Source organism: Peromyscus maniculatus, chromosome 15, assembly GCF_049852395.1.
Source record: "Peromyscus maniculatus bairdii isolate BWxNUB_F1_BW_parent chromosome 15, HU_Pman_BW_mat_3.1, whole genome shotgun sequence".
In the NCBI taxonomy this organism is placed as follows: Eukaryota; Metazoa; Chordata; class Mammalia; order Rodentia; family Cricetidae; genus Peromyscus; species Peromyscus maniculatus.
The window spans coordinates 68,570,564-68,589,905 of record NC_134866.1 but is presented as its reverse complement, the minus strand read 5'-3'; the positions used below and the strand labels follow the sequence as shown (position 1 = coordinate 68,589,905).

At 36.7% G+C, this 19,342-nt stretch overlaps 1 protein-coding gene across 3 annotated transcripts in view; it reads left to right on the top strand.

Annotated features, from left to right (window-relative positions):
- Nucleotides 1-19,342, top strand: part of Xrcc4 (X-ray repair cross complementing 4) — a 243,229-nt gene that overhangs the window by 80,915 nt on the left and 142,972 nt on the right. For all 3 annotated transcript variants that reach the window (XM_042261598.2, XM_006980469.4, XM_042261599.2), the window contains exon 4: nt 13,961-14,127. In XM_042261598.2, coding sequence (XP_042117532.1) covers nt 13,961-14,127 — 167 coding nt within the window. The remainder of the gene's footprint in view (nt 1-13,960; nt 14,128-19,342) is intronic.

Here is a 19,342-nt window from a genome sequence, read left to right as displayed (position 1 = left end):
CTGGTTTTAATATTGGCTAACAGTGAGAAGCTGTTCTATGTAAAATGACTTATTTACATAGTTACCATGCAACACTTGGTATTTCATACAGTAGGGACATTATTTCATTGCAAACACTGATTTTAGTGTTGCAATATTTTAATATTTTGTCTGGCTACATTTATACTTGAGCTTTTGAAATTTGAAAATTCGGGATAGCTGTATAATAGTTTGTAATAGTTTTCTGAAATGAATTTCCTAACATTATAGGCCATAAAAAATATTGCTGCTCTCTATCTACTCATATGAAGCAGATATTCTGTCTGACTCATCCTTCCATACTATTGGTTGCCATGTTCATATATACAGAAAGAACTAAAGAAAGTGTGTGTAATTAAATTTCAAGTTTCCAAGCAGGATTCTATAGAAACTTACCAACTACATAGCATGCATTCTCTGTACTGCTTTAGTGTTAGAATGAGAACTCCAAAATGGAATTAATTACTGTAACCTCTTGCAGATATCTCTCTGTAAAGACACCTCTTCAGAAATATTCCATGAATAGTGATAGTAGTACAAAGTTTTGTAGATTTCTTTTTCCTATTTCTTTCCTCATTCTCCTTCTTAGATTCATACTTAATGAGACTGAAATGATAGATTTTACTCTCCTTCTGTAATAAAAATATTTTTTAAAGTGTATATACATATATACATGTATGTTTTATAAATGAAGTATTAATGAATTTCACAAATATATAAATATTGCTAATTTATAAATATTGCTAATTAAAATTAAACTAATGGTATCACCATAGCTCCTTGTTAGTTGATTAGTCTTAATTATAGTCTGTGTTAATCATTTTAAATGTCTGACCATGACTAAGTATAATTCATTGAACTTTTTACTCAACCAATAAATGCATTCTGGTATTAAAAGTACATTGATATAGAACTTAGACATCTTTCATGGGGCTTTCTATTTGTAAAACAAAAGAAAAGGGAAAACAAAAGAGAAAACCAACAAACAAACCAAAGAAGACTTTGCTGTGGTGGGGTCTGGCACCTGGCCAGGGAAAGCAAAGAAGGAAGAAGAAGTCATCAGCCTTTGACATCAGGCAGCTGACAGAAGGAATGTACGTGATCTCTACCACATCTTTGCATCCTGCAGTGATGCCTTTGTCCGTGTTGCTGATCTTTCTGGAGTAACGGTGGAGTGACGGTAAAGGCTGGCCGAGATGAGTCCTCCCTGTACAGCGCCATGTTGGCTGCTCAGGATGAGGCCTGTATGTATAAGCTGCTAGGTGGTCAGTACTCTCCTGTCAAACTCTGGGACACAGGAGCAAGCAGGACCAAAGCCATCAGACCTCTTGCTAGATCAGGAATGAAGATCGGGTGACTGAGCATGCTGTCCCCATCTTTTCTGATGGCACATACAAGAGGGGTTGTCCTGGTTGCTGTCTATGAACAGGATTATTATTATAATCAGATTATTTTCCCATAATAAATTACTTCATATAAGAAAAGGAAAAAGAAAGCAAGATAATTGATATAGTGCAGCATGGGGGTTATGGAAGGTTTCTCTGAAGTTTTCCAAGTGGAACCCACTGTTAATAGATGTTTTAGTTTTATGTGGTGCCTTCATTACTTGGTCTAATTTGTAAAGATGCATATCTTTATAAGTGATTTTTTAAGAGACAGTAGGCACTTAAAATATCCCAAAGTGTTCCTTGGTATCAAAATTAATATAACGGCAGTGTAACCTAGTTCTAAGCAAATCTCATTCAAACTCTGATTTGTTTAATATTACTCATTTCACTGTGGTATAGTAGATATGATAGCTAGAATAAGAACAGTTTTACTCCAGAAAATTATTCCAACCTTGTTTCTAATGCTGTTTCCAAAAAACAGGGGTTGGGATTATGTGGTAAATCTGCAAGTATTTCTGCTTTAATGTGAGTAGATCGTTGTCCTCTTACTGTAAAGAGTGTTTGAGGAAGGTTTTAGCGAATGCGCAGAGAGCCTGGACAAACACAGTGATGCACAAAAGCCAAAAGCCATGCCTGCAGAAGAGGTGAGCACAGAAATAAAGAAGAGAAACAGTTCTGCCTCCTCAGAAATGCTTTGTTTAGCAAAGCGTGAACTTTAATTTCTATATATTTGCTTCTCTGAGGAAGGATAATTTATTCCACTGCTCTCAAGTCTATTAGATAGTAAAGCAGTAAGTTATCAGTATTTTTGTTACAATCCTTTATTTATTGATTTTTAGTTCATAGAAGTTATTGATCATGTCTCACTGTATGAAGGGCACTGGACAACATAATGAACAATATTTTGTACAGCGTTAGTGGAGCAGTCCCTACAGATAGTTTTTCTTTGTATTGAGACTCATCAAAATTACAAAACAAAAATAATTGCAGAAGGGTCAGAGAACTGTCCTATAATTAAGTGTTCAATAGGCAAATCTCTCCTATACAGAGGAGTGAGAGAAATTCTGAATACATGGAGGCATGCAGATGAGGACTGCAAATATTTTAGAAAAGTTGTTATTGTAAGAGATCAAGCATTGTTGTAAGAGAGATAAGCAACAGCCATGAAAGCTTCACCTTTTAGGCAGGAAATGGGCATTAGACTCTCCTGCTTGGATTGCCAATCAGATTAGAAGTTTTAGAGGCCACACGGTAAAAATGGACATGGACACACAGGGCTGGCAGTAGCATGAGGTGTAGTTGGAAGGCTGTCACACTCATCCAAATGGCATGCAATAGAACTAGCCCTGAGAGAGGCCACTGGGATAGAGGGAAGCAGACAGACTGCAAGTAGTTAGGCTGTAGAACTGACAACAATTTGTAATTGAAAGGATGGGGTAAATGAGAGCAGAAGCAGGGAGTAATCAATAGACTAATTTGGATTCCTAGTTGGGAAGAGAATTTGGTTAGTTGAAGTGAAGCAGATTTGCCAGGTAATGGGCAGTTTAATTTTAGCTATCAAGTTGTGTATGTTGTGGGTCATAAATGAAGACACTCAATAGAAAACTGAGAATTGGAACCTCATGAAACAGACTTGGCTGATAGCAGCATGCTGCCAGTAGGACAAACCTCAAGAGTGTTTAAGATCACTCAGAGGGAGAAGGGGACAAGGAAGAGGGGTTGAGAACAAGAATGCAAGCAGCCAGGAAAGAAATGGTCCAAAACTAGGAATCTGCCAAGGGCACTGGTGAGAAGCAATGCAGGATAAAAGTAGGCCAATCAGGTGTCCCTGAAACCAAGACCATGCATAGAAAATCAAAATTGTGGCACGTCCTCTGCCTTTACACATTAATGGTTCCTGATGTGCTTTCCTGAGAGTATTTCAGTGGAGAATGTAGAGGGTGGGAAGGAATGGAGTGATAGTAGAGTTGAAGGTTTCTTTTTTAATGCAGACATTTACACAAATGTAAAACAAAACAAAAAAGAAGTTTGCCAATGCTGGAGAAAGGATGGTTGGCTGCCGAGTTTGGATGGGCTTTCCTGTCCTAGCCTTTTTCTCTCTCTCTCTTTTTTTTTTTTTTTTTTTTTTTTTTGGTTTTTCGAGACAGGCTTTCTCTGTGTAGCTTTGCGCCTTTCCTGGGACTCACTTGGTAGCCCAGGCTGGCCTCGAACTCACAGAGATCTGCCTGGCTCTGCCTCCCGAGTGCTGGGATTAAAGGCGTGCGCCACCACTGCCTGTCCTGTCCTAGCCTTTGATTGCTTCCTGAGGTGTGTCTCATTCTTCTTCCTCTGTCAGTCTTTATTACACATCCACATTGTGATGAGAGGTTCCGATGTGCATGGCTTGGTCACCCTCGGTCTTTGTATCTGCTCTTTCTGCTTAGTGTATTCCGGTGCTCTTTACTGCCTTCCATAACTAGCTATTCCGCAGTCTGCAGTATCTGCTGGATGCCAGTTTCTTCCAAAAAGATAAGCCTCCCTCCGAGCAGTACACGTTATTACTCAGTCTTTCCCTCTCATGGCAATCATCATGCTTCCATGTAATTGCTGATGTAATTATCCACCGCTCCCTCTACATGATAATGTTATGACCATGGAAAGCACGTTTACCTGTTTCAAATTGCCCCACATTCCTGGTTTAAAATGTCTAGCACACACCATCTCCTCAGAGTGTGTATTGAGGGAGCATGTGAGAGATGTGCTGTGGAGTAACTGAGTCCTTGAGGAGACAGAACTCAGATGGAAGGGTTATTCTTATAATGCAGTATGCACCCCTCTTTTCCTGAAATATGCAGCAAGGATGTGAATATAAATAGAAACCTTAACTTATCTTGAAAATATTAGGGATGGGGTATGCTAAGACAGAATCTTTTAGAGGCACTGGTTAGCAGAGAACCCTGTGGGATTAAGGATGGAATTTACATTGGTTACATGTTTACTATATTTCTTTTTTAAGCATAAATTGAAGTTATTGCTTCTGTTAATAGCCAGACTTTGTTTCATGAGTGAGAAGGAAAAAGCCTTCTGTCAATCCAACTCTATAGGAACTTACCAGAACCCTGCATTGACTGTCTTCCAGTTAACATTGTTCATAGAGAACACCAGAGACAGAAGCCATCAGTAATTGGCCCTGTAAGAACCAGAGTGGTCTAATACTATCCACTGAGTTCTGGTAAGGGGATTTGTGAGATGTAAATAGAGAGCTTAGACTGGTGATGGGTTATCTAAGAAAAGAAGTTGGAAAGGAAAAGCATAATGACAGTTTTCAGTGAGTAGATTGCAGATAGGAGTCTGCGTATCAGAAATTTGAGGGGATTATTGTATGTTCTGGAAACTGGAAGGCAAGGTCTTTTGTTAATGTTAAAAGGATGAGGAGGGTGGAGAAGGCTTGGGATTTCTAAAGTAAAACAGAGGCTTTTCAGCACCACAAGATTTGTCCCAGAGAAGCTGATGATGGTGGTGGCACATTTTTACCATTTCCCCAGCAGCCTGTTCACTCATTTAGAGAAATCTGAAGTCTACCATTTAGATTGATTAAGAATGGAAAAAGTTGTTGGTCAAGTCATTGTGAAGAGTGTGGTTGTAATTTGCCCAGTTGCCAGACTAAAGACAAGTGACATTGGGTTCAGGAAAATAGACTGTGCCAGCCAGTTCCACACTAGTGAAGTAAATGTGAAGGATTGATAATGAACTAGGCAAGAACCAGTACAGTCCACAGTGTCTGAACACACAGTATCCTCCTGTGCATACCGGAACCCATAGGAAATGGCACATACAACTTCATTCTCCAACAGGAAACAAGAGGCAACTGTTTTTTCCTCAGTGAAAATGAACTCATGTTCACTTCCACATGAAACAGCACAATATTCAACTCTTCATTCATTTTTTTATGTTTTTTAAAGGAATATGCAAAAACAATCAATGTGACACCCAGTTATCATATAATCCTAGCCCTAAATTATAAAACTGCCACTAACAGTTATTATCATAAAACAGTACAAGGAACTGAAGTTGGTTAATAAAAGAAGTCAGTTGATTCATACAAACTAACCATCATTTTGAAGATTCATTATTTTTTCTTTTATACTGAATTTCATGTTGTTTTGACTTTGTATTTCTGTGATGTAAATGCAATTCTTTTGTCTTATTTTACATGTTAATTTTTGATCACTAATATAGTAAACCAGACCTAAATTATTATGTCTTCATGAATGGGATTAATACTTTCCACAAGGAGCATGAGGGACCTAAGTAGTTAACTGCCTTGTCCCCATTTGAGGATGCAGCTCATAGGTATCATCTGTGAGGAAAAGCCCTTTACTAGACACTGACTGGTTCCTAGAATTATGAGCAGTACATTTCTGTTGCTTATAAATTATCTAGTTTGAAGCATCTTGTTACTGTAGCCTCAATAAACTAAGACAAGTGTCTTGCCTTGTCACAATTCAAAATATTCTCGAATAGCTTCTTGTCAGAATATGTCTTGTTCATTTTGGAAAAATCAATTTACTGCTTTCTAGTTTCCATCCTTGCAAAAGAAATCAAGTGTCATAATCCTGATCCTTCATGGGTAACCTTTTCATTTCTTTGGGAGTTCTTAGAAGCCTCCTTTTATTCCAGCTGTTCTGAAATTTAGTGATTATATTTACATGAATGTCCTTCTAATACCATCAGTTTTGCTTTACAGTATTCTTTTAATATTAAAATTTGAAATAATCAGCCCATTCATATTTTTATAACTACTTTTAAAATTCCATGTCTTCTCTTTTGTTTTGGTCTTTTGCTTTGGCTGACCGCATCATGTGAATTTAAAACCCTCTATAGGAACTCTCAATTTGTATTGAGGTCCCTCAAGTTTTCTTTATGATGATCCATGAAGACATAGCGATTTAAGCCTTATCACCTCCTCACAGCCCTGCCTCTCAATCATCCCTCTTTTGCATTTCTTGCTATCATTCGTGTATTTGTGTGTCTCTCTCTGTTTGTGTGGCAATGTGTGTTGCTGTGTGTCTGTACACTCTATTCTATGGCTCTTGCAGCCAAGAAGTAATATTTCAACTTGAGATCTAGCATTCTCTTTGTACACTGTCCTGCGCCCTGTGGGGAAAATCTGCGTAAACATGGATATCACCCTGTTTGAATGACTTTCAGTTGCTATTTTTATTCCTTACCCAGGACTGCAAACAGGCATTTGGCTGTTGGTTTTGTTTTGCTTTTCCTTAGTCCCAGAGTTTCTAGTTACAGCAGGAGAGCTAGTTAAGTTCAGTTTAGCATTGCCTGCACTGGAGTACTGAGGTGCTAACCATTAACAAGATATTTTTGGCAGAAAATTCAGATAAATACATGGTCACCTTTTGTTATTCTCCCCATTTTTTCTCAACCTCGTCCAAAGGAAGGTGTTTGTTGAAATGTCTGTGTCTTCCAGGCTGCTCATTTGTTTTCATTTGTCACTGGGTAAAGTAGGACGTCAGAGTAAACAGTTCTAGTCTTTAGACTGCCCTGAGAATCGGTCTAATCAGTGATGAATGACTTTTTGTGTTTATGATATAGTGGCATCATTGGTCAGTGATACCGGGATAATTCCAAGGTGGCAGGAAGTCGGAGAACTTTGTTTCCTATAGATCTCTGATCAGATTATAATGAATGAAGTCCTTTCTTGAGCATGGTATTAAGTATTTTAATGCAAAGTATTGGTAGCTCTTACAATCAGTAGTTTGAAAATAGTTAATCTTTGTTCTTTCTTAGCAATAAATTAAAAAATTAAGCACACAAGTAGCTTTTAAAAATCAATCCTATATTTTACTATTTTGTTTAGAGACTTAGGGATACTTTCCATTTTTACAACTTTTAAGGATCTCAGCTTTGAGTTTAGTAGTTTCTGATTACTTATAATGGAGTTGTAGTAATTATAATGTAAATACTTTGTTTCTCAAATGTTTGCAATATCTGTGCAATGGCTTCTAATAATTATGTGCTTTCATCAAGTAAAAGTAGTTCAAAGCCTGTTTGGAGCGTGGAAGGGTTGATGGAAGTGCACATAATTTCCGATAGGGAGGAGCCAAATTTTTATAGTAAAGGTGTGGTTGTGTGTCTGTGTGTGTCTGTGTACTTTACTATTCAAATCTTTCTAGAGATTGATATGAATACTCTGATAAGTTGTTCTTTAACAAAGTAAACTAATTTCAGAGAAAAATGATCATTGGCATTTTATGCTCTGAACTGTCAAGTTAGTCTTGAAGTATCTCCTAGTTTGGTGTTTAAGCCACTATGTTACTTTTGCTGTCTCACCATTTCTGTGAGCAACACATACTGTACACCAGAAGTCTTTATTTTATCCCCGTCCGTTCCTAGTAGATTTTTCTCTGGCATTGTCACTCTGGAAAATGCTGCTGTGTAAAGTAATTAACCATATTCAAAAGGTGTATCAAATTCTGACTAAAGAGAGTGAGTACAGGTGGTGTGTGTGTGTGTGTGTGTGTGTGTGTGTGTGTGTGTTGTGTGTGTGTGTTGTGTGTTGTTATTGTTGTTGTTGTTGTTAAGTTCTTGTTCCTTTGTAGCCTATTTACAAAATAATGAGCAATCCTTTGACAGTGTTCATGAATCTCCAGTGTTACACACCTGTTCCATGTTTAGAGCACAGAGATTGCAATTGATTACTCAGGACCCCACCCCAAATAGTTGTCAGCATTGACTTTCTTTTTTTTTTTTTTTTTTTTGGTTTTTCGAGACAGGGTTTCTCTGTGTAGCTTTGCGCCTTTCCTGGAGCTCACTTGGTAGCCCAAGCTGGCCTCGAACTCACAGAGATCCGCCTGGCTCTGCCTCCCGAGTGCTGGGATTAAAGGCGTGCGCCACCAACGCCCGGCAGCATTGACTTTCTAAAGTAGAGAATTTTACATTTGCCATACAATATATAATTATTTTTATATGACCATCATACTAAGAATGAATAGATACTTTTGCTGTGGATGTCTTTCTGTATGCTGTGAATATGTGTTGCTCTGATTGGCTGATAAATAAAATGCTGATTGGCCAGTAGCCAGGCAGGAACTATAGGTGGGACAAGCAGAGAGGAGAATTGTGGAAGAGGAAGGCTGAATCAGGAAATGTGAGCCCGCTATCCAGGGCACAGCATGTAATGGCACACAGGTAAAGCCACGGAATACGTGGTAACATATAGATTAACAGAAATGGGCTGAGTTTAAGTGTAAGAACTAGTCAGTAGTTAGCCTGAGATAATGGCCAAGGAGTTTTAGTTAATATAAGCCTCTGTGTGTTTATTTGGGTCTGAGCAGCTGTGGGACCTGGGTGGGACCGGAGAAAACTCCAGCTATATGGTTTCATTCATGTTTCTTATAAATCTTCTGATAGTGTTGTACTATTTGTAGGACAGAATTATTCAGAAATAGTAAATGGCAAATTTAATTAAAGGAAATAAAAATAACTGTTGGAATTAGGGTCTTACTTTGCTAGTCCAAGCTGGCCTGAATTTACTCTGTAGCTAAAGATGGTCTTGAACTCATTAAAAATTCAACAGTTTTCTGTCCTCAGCCTCCCATGTGCTGGCTTTATAGTTATGAGCCTAAATTGATGATATTATAGTTTGAATTTGAAATACAGGCCACACAGGATGGCTTGATTGTTAGTTAATAGGCTTTTGGAAAATGATACATTCATTCTGAGGGCTCTGGTCTGATCAGTGACTTTATGGGTTTATGATATAGCGTCATTATTGGTCAATTGTAGAAAGTAGGAGGTAGGGCCTGGTAGGAGGAAGTAGGTCACTGACATGTGTGCCCTGGAAGATGTATCTTTCTCTGTGTCTCCTCTCTGCCTCCCATCCATTCTGAGTTGAGCTATTGTTCTACCCATGCTTGGCACCATGATGAGCTCTTTCACCATTGAGCAAGAAGCAGTGGAGTGGAATGACCATAGGCTCAAACCTCTGACTGTGAGCCAAAGTAAATCGTTGCTCCTTTACAATGTTTGTCATGGGAACTTGTGACTTTCATAAGAAAGTGACTAACATATAAAAAAATAATGGTTCAGAATGAAGGAAATCAATTTTATAGCCCTCTATATCCATGAAGAAAATCAAGCCTTCCTAAATGAGGTGGCTTCTTTTCAGATATTTGGTTACTGTGGCAAGAAAAGTAACTATTACACCCGTGTATGTACTTTCTTTGCTGTCTTTTTAATATCTCATTTTGCTTACCTTAAAACTCATGGGAGACTGCTTATTGTTGCCATCTGGCCACACATTTGACTGGCTCAGGTATCGAAGGAGCTGATTGCTGTCTCTTACTTCTCTCTTTCCATTCTCCTCTGTTATTAACTTGGGGCCTCCAGCCCAGCCAGTGGGCTACCTACTTCAGGGTGAGTCCTCTTTCCTTAGCTAATCATCGCTGGGAGCATCTTCATGTATGTGCCCATACATGGGCCTCACTAATGACCAGACATTCTTTTAATCCAATCAAAATGATACTGGACTTTGACCATCACAGTGGTTGGGGTAGATGGATTTCTGCTTGTGTGGATTCCCGCAACTAAGAACTAAAAAAAAAATGGGAAAAAAATTCCATCTGAACTGAAACTTCACTGACTTTATCTTCTCTACATAATATAGTATACTATCTCCTTCCATTTCTTTTATATTTTATATTTTGTTAAGTATTATAACAATTGCAATTTTAAGTATGCAGAAGGATATATGCATATGAAGGGTGTGTTTGTATATGTATGTGCTTTAGTGCCTAATTGATGTTTTATATTTTTTTCCTTTGGCATTTCATACTTGTAAGCAGTATATTTTGTTGTTGCTATGTTTTGTTTTGTTTTTTCTGAGATAAGGACTCAGTAGGAAGACCAAACTATTCTGGAGCTCACTATGTAGACCAGGCCTACCTTGAACTTACAGAGATCCTTCTGCTCCGACTTCTAGGATTAAAGGCATGCACCATGCCTGGCCCTAAACAGTGATTTGATCTTATCCACATCCTCATCCCCCATTCCATCTTCTCTCATGTCATCCTCCCAACTTCATGCCTTTTAGTGTTTGTAACACACTGAGTCTGAAAGTTAGTACCACCCTGTGGCAGCATGTTCCTATATGATGTGATGAAGAGGTGGCAACAGGAAGATCATAAGTTTGAGGCCAGCTTGGGCTATACCAGCTAAAGAATTTTAAATTGGTGCAACAATATAATATAGCTTTTGTGTGGACTTCTTATTTTTAAATGGTACTAGGTCTCCAGTTTTCCTGTGCTCGCGGGGCAATGTGAGCTTCATGTAGAGCTAGACCATGGGAATATTTTCCTCTCAGGCTCCAGAGGAGGAGACTCTTAAGAAATCTCATCCCTGCACCTTTGGCTGGAGAAGAGCTCTTCTTGCCCTGGCTCTGAGCTCTGTGTATAGGGAGACCAAACCTTCCCATTTGAGAAGTCAAACAGTGATTAAAATGGATACTCCAAGGAAATCTGATCTGTGAGTTTCATGCCCAGATACTTGTCTTTTATTACATTTTATTCCTGGGGATAACTGATGTTCATACCTTTCAAAGAACCAGAAACGATGAAGGCAATCCATAGCTAGAAATTGTTTTCTCCGAAGGAGAAGTGATACTTTCAGTTTATTTTCAACATTATAATTAAAGAATAAATTATTTTTTTTGTTATTTGAAAAAGAGAACATGAAGTTGAGGCAGGCTTTATGGGTTTATCTAGGAGAAGTTAGGAATGAGGGGTGAATATAAAAAACACTATATTCATATATGATAACATTTTAAAAATATTTTTAGTATTTGAGAAATGTTTTGACAAATGTTGATTTAGAATTTTTTTCTCTTAAGACATAATGTATCATTTTGTTTTTGTCTCTACATTAGTACTTTATAGATTGCTTTATTCACATCAAAGTGTGGGCACATTCTCTGTACACTTGCCATTTTGAAAGTCTCCCAGTGATGAAAACCTTTCTTCTCTAAAATGCACACGTTTCTCAACACAGTGACAACTGTACTATGAAGAAGATGCCAAGTCCCTTTGTGGATGTGTGTTCTGTTGACAGTGTCCTGTGTTGTTGAAAATGAAAGTAAACAGCTCTTCTCTTGCCTTATATAATCTCATAGGGTCATATTGCAGAGATGACCTTTAACTTTCAGTGTGTTTACACTCAGAGAAGCTTCAAAAGGAACGTGTTCAAATTTACTTCCAATTCATATGTTCTTCATGTCACTAAAATTGTCTTTTTTAAACTTTTACCCTTGTTACATGGACTCATCTTTCATTACATGAAAAATTTCAAATGCTTTTGACCATTTGATTAAAAGTTTAAAATAAATAATTAGATCAGATACAGCAGTCTCAAATAATTTAGATCTCTACTCTTTCCAAATGTGTTTTTATTAAATGTTTCTTAAATTGTTTAACTTAATCCAAGCAAATGAGTTCCTTTCAAATGGGTATACTCATTGAAATAAAGGAAATTCTTTTGTTCATCTAATACCATTTTAACTTTTTAAAGAGCCAGTAAAAGATGAGATAAAACAGAGGAGTAAGTGAATATTATGAACAGGTCAAGCTTAAAAATAGTAATTTATATATATATATATTATAAATATATATATTATAAATATATATATAACCATATTTTGTGGTTAGTAATATAATACTTAATCCTCTAACTTGTGTTTATAATCTCAGAGTCTATAAATATTTCTTTTAGTTTTATTTTCTGTTGCTGTTACAAAATGCCCCAACAAAGAAACTTAGAGGAGAAAGTTTATTTCAGTTCACAATTCTGGGTGACAGTCTGTTGTAGTGGAAAACCACCACAGTGCCAGTCACTTGAGAGAGCTGGCTGATCTCTGTCCATAGTCACTGGGAGGAAGAGTAGTGCACACATACTGTGCTCTCTTTATCAGTTGTTTTACTAGCCATGAATCCCTCCTTGCTCAGGCACCACTGCAGTGCATGACCCCATAGACATATCTGCCAGCCAGCCTGATCTAGCCGGCCATGAGACGCTCTTCTCAAGTGCTTCTGGACTGTGTCATGTTGACAGCTAAAAGCAAACATCACAATAGAGATGTTTCTTTATTTATTAAATGAGTGTAAGTGTTTCTCAATATCTAAGATTCATGTTTTAAACTTTTTGTCATAGTTTCCATGATGTTAAACTGTCTTCTAACCATATGTTCTGTCTGAACACTTAAATTAGGAAACATTTACCTAGAAAAGTTCACCTTTTGGAGTTATATATCCAAGTGATAGTACATTAAAGGAAGTTACTGAAGTTATTGGTTGCCATATAGATTATAGGCTTTGGATTTCTGTATTAATGACTTCTTGCTGGGTTATTTTTGTTTTATAAATTGTATGATATGCTTTTGTCTCAATTCTCAACTTGAAAAAATGATGTATTTTCGATGTATTTCCATTAAATACATAAAATACTAGAAAGTAGTGATCTAGGAGCAACAAAATCGAATAGGAAACATATAGATAACTAGCCTGTGTGTTCATTTATAACTAACACTTGCATTATAATAATTATTCTGAAGTTCCCTCCTAATGTGAGTTTAAGATTCTCACCTTTTACAAAAGTATTCAAGTTGTCATTTGAAGCATGAATATAATTAGTCTTATCAATAAAAACTAGGAGTCAGATATTGGGGTAGTAACCTGAAAGATCAGAGAAGCAGAGCAGCAGCCACCAGTGACTTCTTACTTCTCAGATCCTCCAACCAAAAGGGGCCAATAGCCTGTCTCTGCCCCCCCCAGCCCCCAGTGCTGGGATTAAAGGCCTGAGCCACCACCCCCTGGCCTCTATGGTTAACTAGTGGCTAGCTCCACCCTCTTGATCTCCAGCAAGCATTTGTCAGAACACAAACAAAATGTCACACACACAACTGACATTTAGTATTATTATTGTAAGCAAGTCATAGTCTTTAAGTAAAAAGGTAATTCCTTTGTAGTTTTCCCAGGTTATCTGTTTCTTGAAATTCTATTTTTCTTTTTACTATTACCAATTGGATATTTAACCATTTAATTTTTAACTATTACCAATACTAGATATTTCTTCAGTAGTACCTTATACATGAATCATTCCAATAGTTGTAGTACAAATTTGTCCATTTATTTTAATAATATGTGGGTTAAAAATTGTTATGTGTAACATGTTCCCTGATGCTGAGCAGAGTAAGATAAACTTGTGCTTTGTAAACAGATGGTGATGCATGTCTAAGAGCAGATATATTGCTTTTTTTTTCTGATAGGAAGTAAGAGACATTATTTTTAGGCTACTTGTTGATTCGTATGATCAATGCAGTAGGAAGCTAGCGCTTGACCCGGTTTCATGTGGACTGTGTTGTATGTGGTAAGTAAGTACAGTTTCCAGCTCATGCATTTTTCACCTTACAAGAGAGAATGTCAAAAACTGGACTGTTCATTTCTTCAATCTCAACAGTACTCTCAAACTGACTGTGTTTTCCTTTTCTTTCTTTCTTTCTTTTTTTAAAGTTTAGACTTGGTTCCTTCAACCTAGACAAAGTTCCAAACTCAACTGAAGTCATTAGAGAACTCATTTGTTACTGCCTGGACACCATTGCAGAAAAACAAGCCAGAAACGAGCACCTGCAGAAAGAAAATGAAAGGCTCCTGAGAGATTGGAACGATGTTCAAGGCCGGTATGTACACAGTGCTTGCACCAGGAAAACACTGAGCTCTTTCATTCCTGTAGACGTACGCTAATGATAGATAAATTTACAACATATGTAGAACAGGCATTTTATAAAATCCCTCCGTAATTATTCCTTTACTCCATTTTATTCAACCACGTTATTAGTGGCTGTTTTGTACAGCAGGAGACTATTAACCATTTCAGCTCTCTTGTTTCTTAGTAGAATCAACAAACAAGAAAGTAAGAAGTAACCGCAGATCAAGTGTCACAGCCCATTACTATATCATTAATAAAAACATTAGTCCCAGTATGGTGCCTGCTGAAAGAATATATGCTTAGTGCACACGTGGCCTGATAGAGTCACCAGCACTTGAAAAGACTAGCGGTATTTATAAGGGAAAGATTACTGTAGCTTAATTTATAGGATTAATAATTAACAAAAGGAGAGGTGAAATATAAATAAATACAGTTGACTTTTCATTTGGAATTAGTGAATAATAACTATTTCAAATGATGTGTGTTTTGGCTCTACTAGAGACATTTCCCTGACTGAAAATTCATGCTACAGTCATTTTTAAAAGATGAAGTAATTGTGGCTACTGAATAAGACATTAAAAAGTCTTTCATTTTCCTGGATTTGCCTCTTTTTTTAATGATGAATAAGAATGATATATTTGTTTTCAATTATTACATTTTTATGTAAATCATAATATATTCTCACCCAGTAAATTAATTTGTGTCACTCTGTTACACAAAAGGTGTTTGAACTATGTTATGAACACTTATATGTTCACAGAAACAAATGTGATATGGATATGTTTGTGTGTATAGCAGTGCTTGGAGTAATTACATGGTGTATATACATAATGATGTTACAAATTGTGCTATATCGTAGGTTGTAAAAATCTCTCATTCAAGGTAAAGTGCATCCCATTTAAAAGTACTTGTGAACTTTTAGGGCAGCTATTGTGATTGCTATTTTGTGGACATTAATAAGACCTTGGAGAAGTACATATTAAAGAGTTTGATAGTTATCCACATATGTATATGAGAATGAGAGTAACTAGAAGAAGTTCTTAACAGTTAATAAAATCAATGATGGTAGCCTATATAAAATTAAATAACTGATACCCAGTTATCTTTGACTTTCACATTTTATATTAAAGGAATATTCTCTTTTAGAACAAAATTATTTTTATATCCAGATATAGAAACTAAATATATTGATTATATAATATATATTTTTAGAATTATTTAGTTTATATATTAGAAACTATAAAAAATTAATTCTTCTCTTAAACTTTTGGTTTTTTTTTCATTTAATATGAATCTGTATCAAGTATCTGTGCTACAAAGCATTATTTGGAATAATATCCATAGTCTGATTATATTTTTATATTTTGTATATGAAATAAATCCAATTAGAGGAGATGAACTGTGGTTTGATAAGCTATTGTATCTTTATATTTAAAACTCTAAATATCCTCAGTGACAGGAAATTTGATCTATAAGTTGCCAACAAAAATGCAGACTGGGTGCTCTGCTCTTATACCAATTGCTTCACAATGTCTACTAATAACTGAAGAAGGCTGTCTTATTGGTATTCAGTTCCCCTTGCTTGAGCTGCAAGCGCAGGGAATGAAGCTGAGCCTGGAGACAGCAGCCTGTGCAGTGCAAGCCAGTGTGAGCAGGGCCTAGTCCTGGGGCAAGTGCTTGATTTGTTGTCTGGGCTCTTGCATGCCAGCAACAAGGCATTTCCTCTAATCTGTCTTTTAGGATTGCTCCAGCTCTCTTTTCTGCTTTCATTCCTGGGTCTGGTGTCTTCTGTGTGGCCTAACAATGTGTTGCCAGTGGACGAACCTACCAGTTGAGAGAAAGGAATCCTCTCCAGAGAATTCTAGGCTCTTGTTTGTATACCTTCTTTGAGATTAGTGAATTTACATATTTCCCAAATTTGCTTTTCTTCCTTTTGAGAAGACAATGTGATGACTCTGACACTCTCTCCATATGGTGGTCTTGCCACAGCAGTAGCTCCTCAGGGTTCTCTTCCTACCAGCTCAGAATCCTGGAAAGTGAGCAGAACACTGAGCACACTGGCTGCCCTGTGGCATGAGTATCTACTAAGACATAGCTTTCAAGAGATTAGAAACAGAACATAAATGTACTGAGTCCAGAAACTGGGGACATATAGGATAGAGACTCATCAGAAACTAGGCCCGGTTAGGAGTCCCTGTCACAGTTCACTCATCCACATAGTCTCTGATTGTGATGTGTCCATTGATGACCTGATCGTTTCTTCCCACCCCACCCTATCTGTAATGCGGATAAAGGAAAGAAAGGTAGAGAGAAGGGCACATACCAGGCAGCAGAAATTCCTTCAGAAAGTGTGGGAGATGTATCGGAAATGTATTGAAATTGAGTAGGAAATAATATGAGCAAACTCAATAATGTCATTGTATGCTTAAAAATCCCAAACTGTTTGTGCTCTATTTCAGGAGATTTGTATACTACCAATTTGTTTACAAAATATGCTTATATTTCCATTTTAAAGGAAAATTAATAGAATATTGTAGACATATTTTTAATTAAAATATATATCAATGTTGTGATCAAAAGCAAATATGAATTTCATTTGCTTTAGGATGGTAGGAATAAACAAGACTTGAAAGAAGAGAAAGGAATTACAGGATGGATAGAAAGTGTGAACTTTAATGCACAGGCATTAGCATCTTCTTGCTATTACTGTTTAATTATCATTCAATAATTGTGCTCTTTGCTCCCCTTTGAGCAAGTTTTATTACAGGGTTGGTTTTGGATATTTCAAATAATAGGAAAATATTAGAAATTTGTATGTGAATCCTGAGGTTATTAACTGTATTTATATACTGGATTTCTTACTTAATTTCAAACAATAAGTCTCAAGTTCCAGAACATGCTACTGAATAGGTCTTTTGTTTGCAGGCAGACCTCAGTTTAGAAATTCTCTGGCTTTCTTGTGAGTTATAGTTATTAAACCCATAATGAGTGGCAGTCTTTGTGAACTGAGTGGACTGAATTAGCAAGCCCTGAAAGCGCTTTCTCTTTGTCCTTGTGCCTTCAAGGTAGAATCACATTATCTACAGATGAATCCAGTCTGATTTTTAAAGACCTCAGGGGATATCTTTATGTCTCCATGGCAGCCCATTAGCTTGTTTAAGAACAGTTACAGGAAACCTTTCCTTCAGAGAGCCCAAGAGACAGTGTGGCCATCCTCTTCCTGGCCTGGGGCCTGTTCAGTTTGTAGTGTCGCTCTCTTCTCCACTTCTCAGCCTTCCTGAGCCATTCTGTGCTGCTCAGATTCTCTTTGATTTTACAGCCGTGAGCTGCAGTGATGTGGACCAGAACTCACTGTTAATGCAATGATCCCTATACTGTTTCTGTACTATATACGCACATGCGTGTGCCTCTTATTTGTTCTGGACTGTCAGGCTCCTATTTTATTTGGAATATCTTTGTGTGAAGTTTCCTTGTTTTGCTCTCTGTCTTTTTGTTTGCATACTGTTCTTACATTGTTTTGCTACTCAGAAATATTTTCTTTTGAAGCATCAATACTTCGTGCATTTAATATTTATTTATTTATTTGTCACTTTTTAAAATTACTGTATTCTGGTCTAACTTCCCAAGTCCCTGATTACTGAGGTTAATGATGAAGCTTAGCATTATTGATCTATGTCATGGTCAGTTTTGAAAGGACAAATGTCATTAGGCCTTTTCTTCTTGATGCTACTTATGGTGTCATTTGTTTGAGCCTGGCCTCAGAAAAGATCCTTGGACTAGTTGTAACTTGCTTCAGTGGTCTGTGGGTTTGTTTTATTGTCCGTAGGTTAGCAATGAGTCTCGTGTCTCTCCTAGATCAATGGTCTCACCTAGTAATTCTTGCCCAATTTTTCACCAAGTAATATGTAAGGCATAGCAGATTATAACGTTACAGAAGATTGATTTTAAAAATAATGTAGGCCATAAGCTATGCATGTCTTAATTCCTAAATACTGAAAAAAAAGGTAATATTCTCTGAGTCTGTTGAGACGGTAATAACTGAGTGTAAATTTGTGTTCTATGATTGTTGATAATCATATGCTATATTATACAACTCAACCTTTTCTGGGAGGTGTTGTCCAGTTTGATGAACAGTTGATTGCAATAAAGGTGTTAAAACAGGGAAGGTTAACCCACATGATGCACAACTTTTTTCCCTATAACAGAAAAGATGTGACCTTTGCCAGTATAGTTGTGGTATGGTTATTCAAGTTATTACTACTTTTATGAAAATTATATAAATTTCATTTTTATACCTTTTCAGATTTTTATGTGTTATGGAAATGATAGTTTTCATAAAGTTGTAGGAATTACCTTGATAGTTTTGATAGTTAATGTATGTGCATAATCTTTCAATCAAGAACTTCAGGAAGGTTTATGTGAAAATTAAATGTGGAATTAAATCTAATAGATTCTGAATTTGTTGCTATTTTTAAATTTCTCTATAAAAATTGTGATATACATGAAATTTATTGTATTGTACATATTTATTTTTATGTGTCTAAAGTGCTTTTTTATATATACTGAGATTGTTTAGATATGTATGTATGTACATATATATATTCTATTCATTTGTATTTCTTATGGCATTACATTAGAAAATATAATATGAAAATAAGAGAATGTTCACATAACAGTTTGCATCTGAAATTGTAGATATAATAACATACCCCTGCATAATATGAACAATGAATGTTAGCTATATCTTTGGAAATTTGAAAGACTAAAGGGAAGGAGACATTCCTAAGAGGAGCCACAGGCCATTGGTGTCTCTCACATCCAGTGAGGCAAAACAAGTCCATCAAGCCACCTTTTGCCAGTATGAAGGGCCTAAAGGGATACATGTTCTATCTCATGCTCTTTAGAAAGTCCTCAGCCCCTTGCAGGGACACAGTGCTGCTAAAGATTTCAGATTAGTCTCTTGACTGGTAGACCAGTAGTACACAAATGGAAGGCTAGGCTGAGAAAGGGACGTCTCCAAGGAAGAGAACTTCAAAGTGTTATGTTGCTTCTTAAAACAATGTAATTAATGCCTGACTGGTTGGCATCTTGGAAGACGGGCTCAGAGAGGGTATAGAAGGGTGTGTTGAAAAGCACAAGTTCACTCTTGGGGACATGAAAAACTCATCAATCGAGCTGGGAAAAAA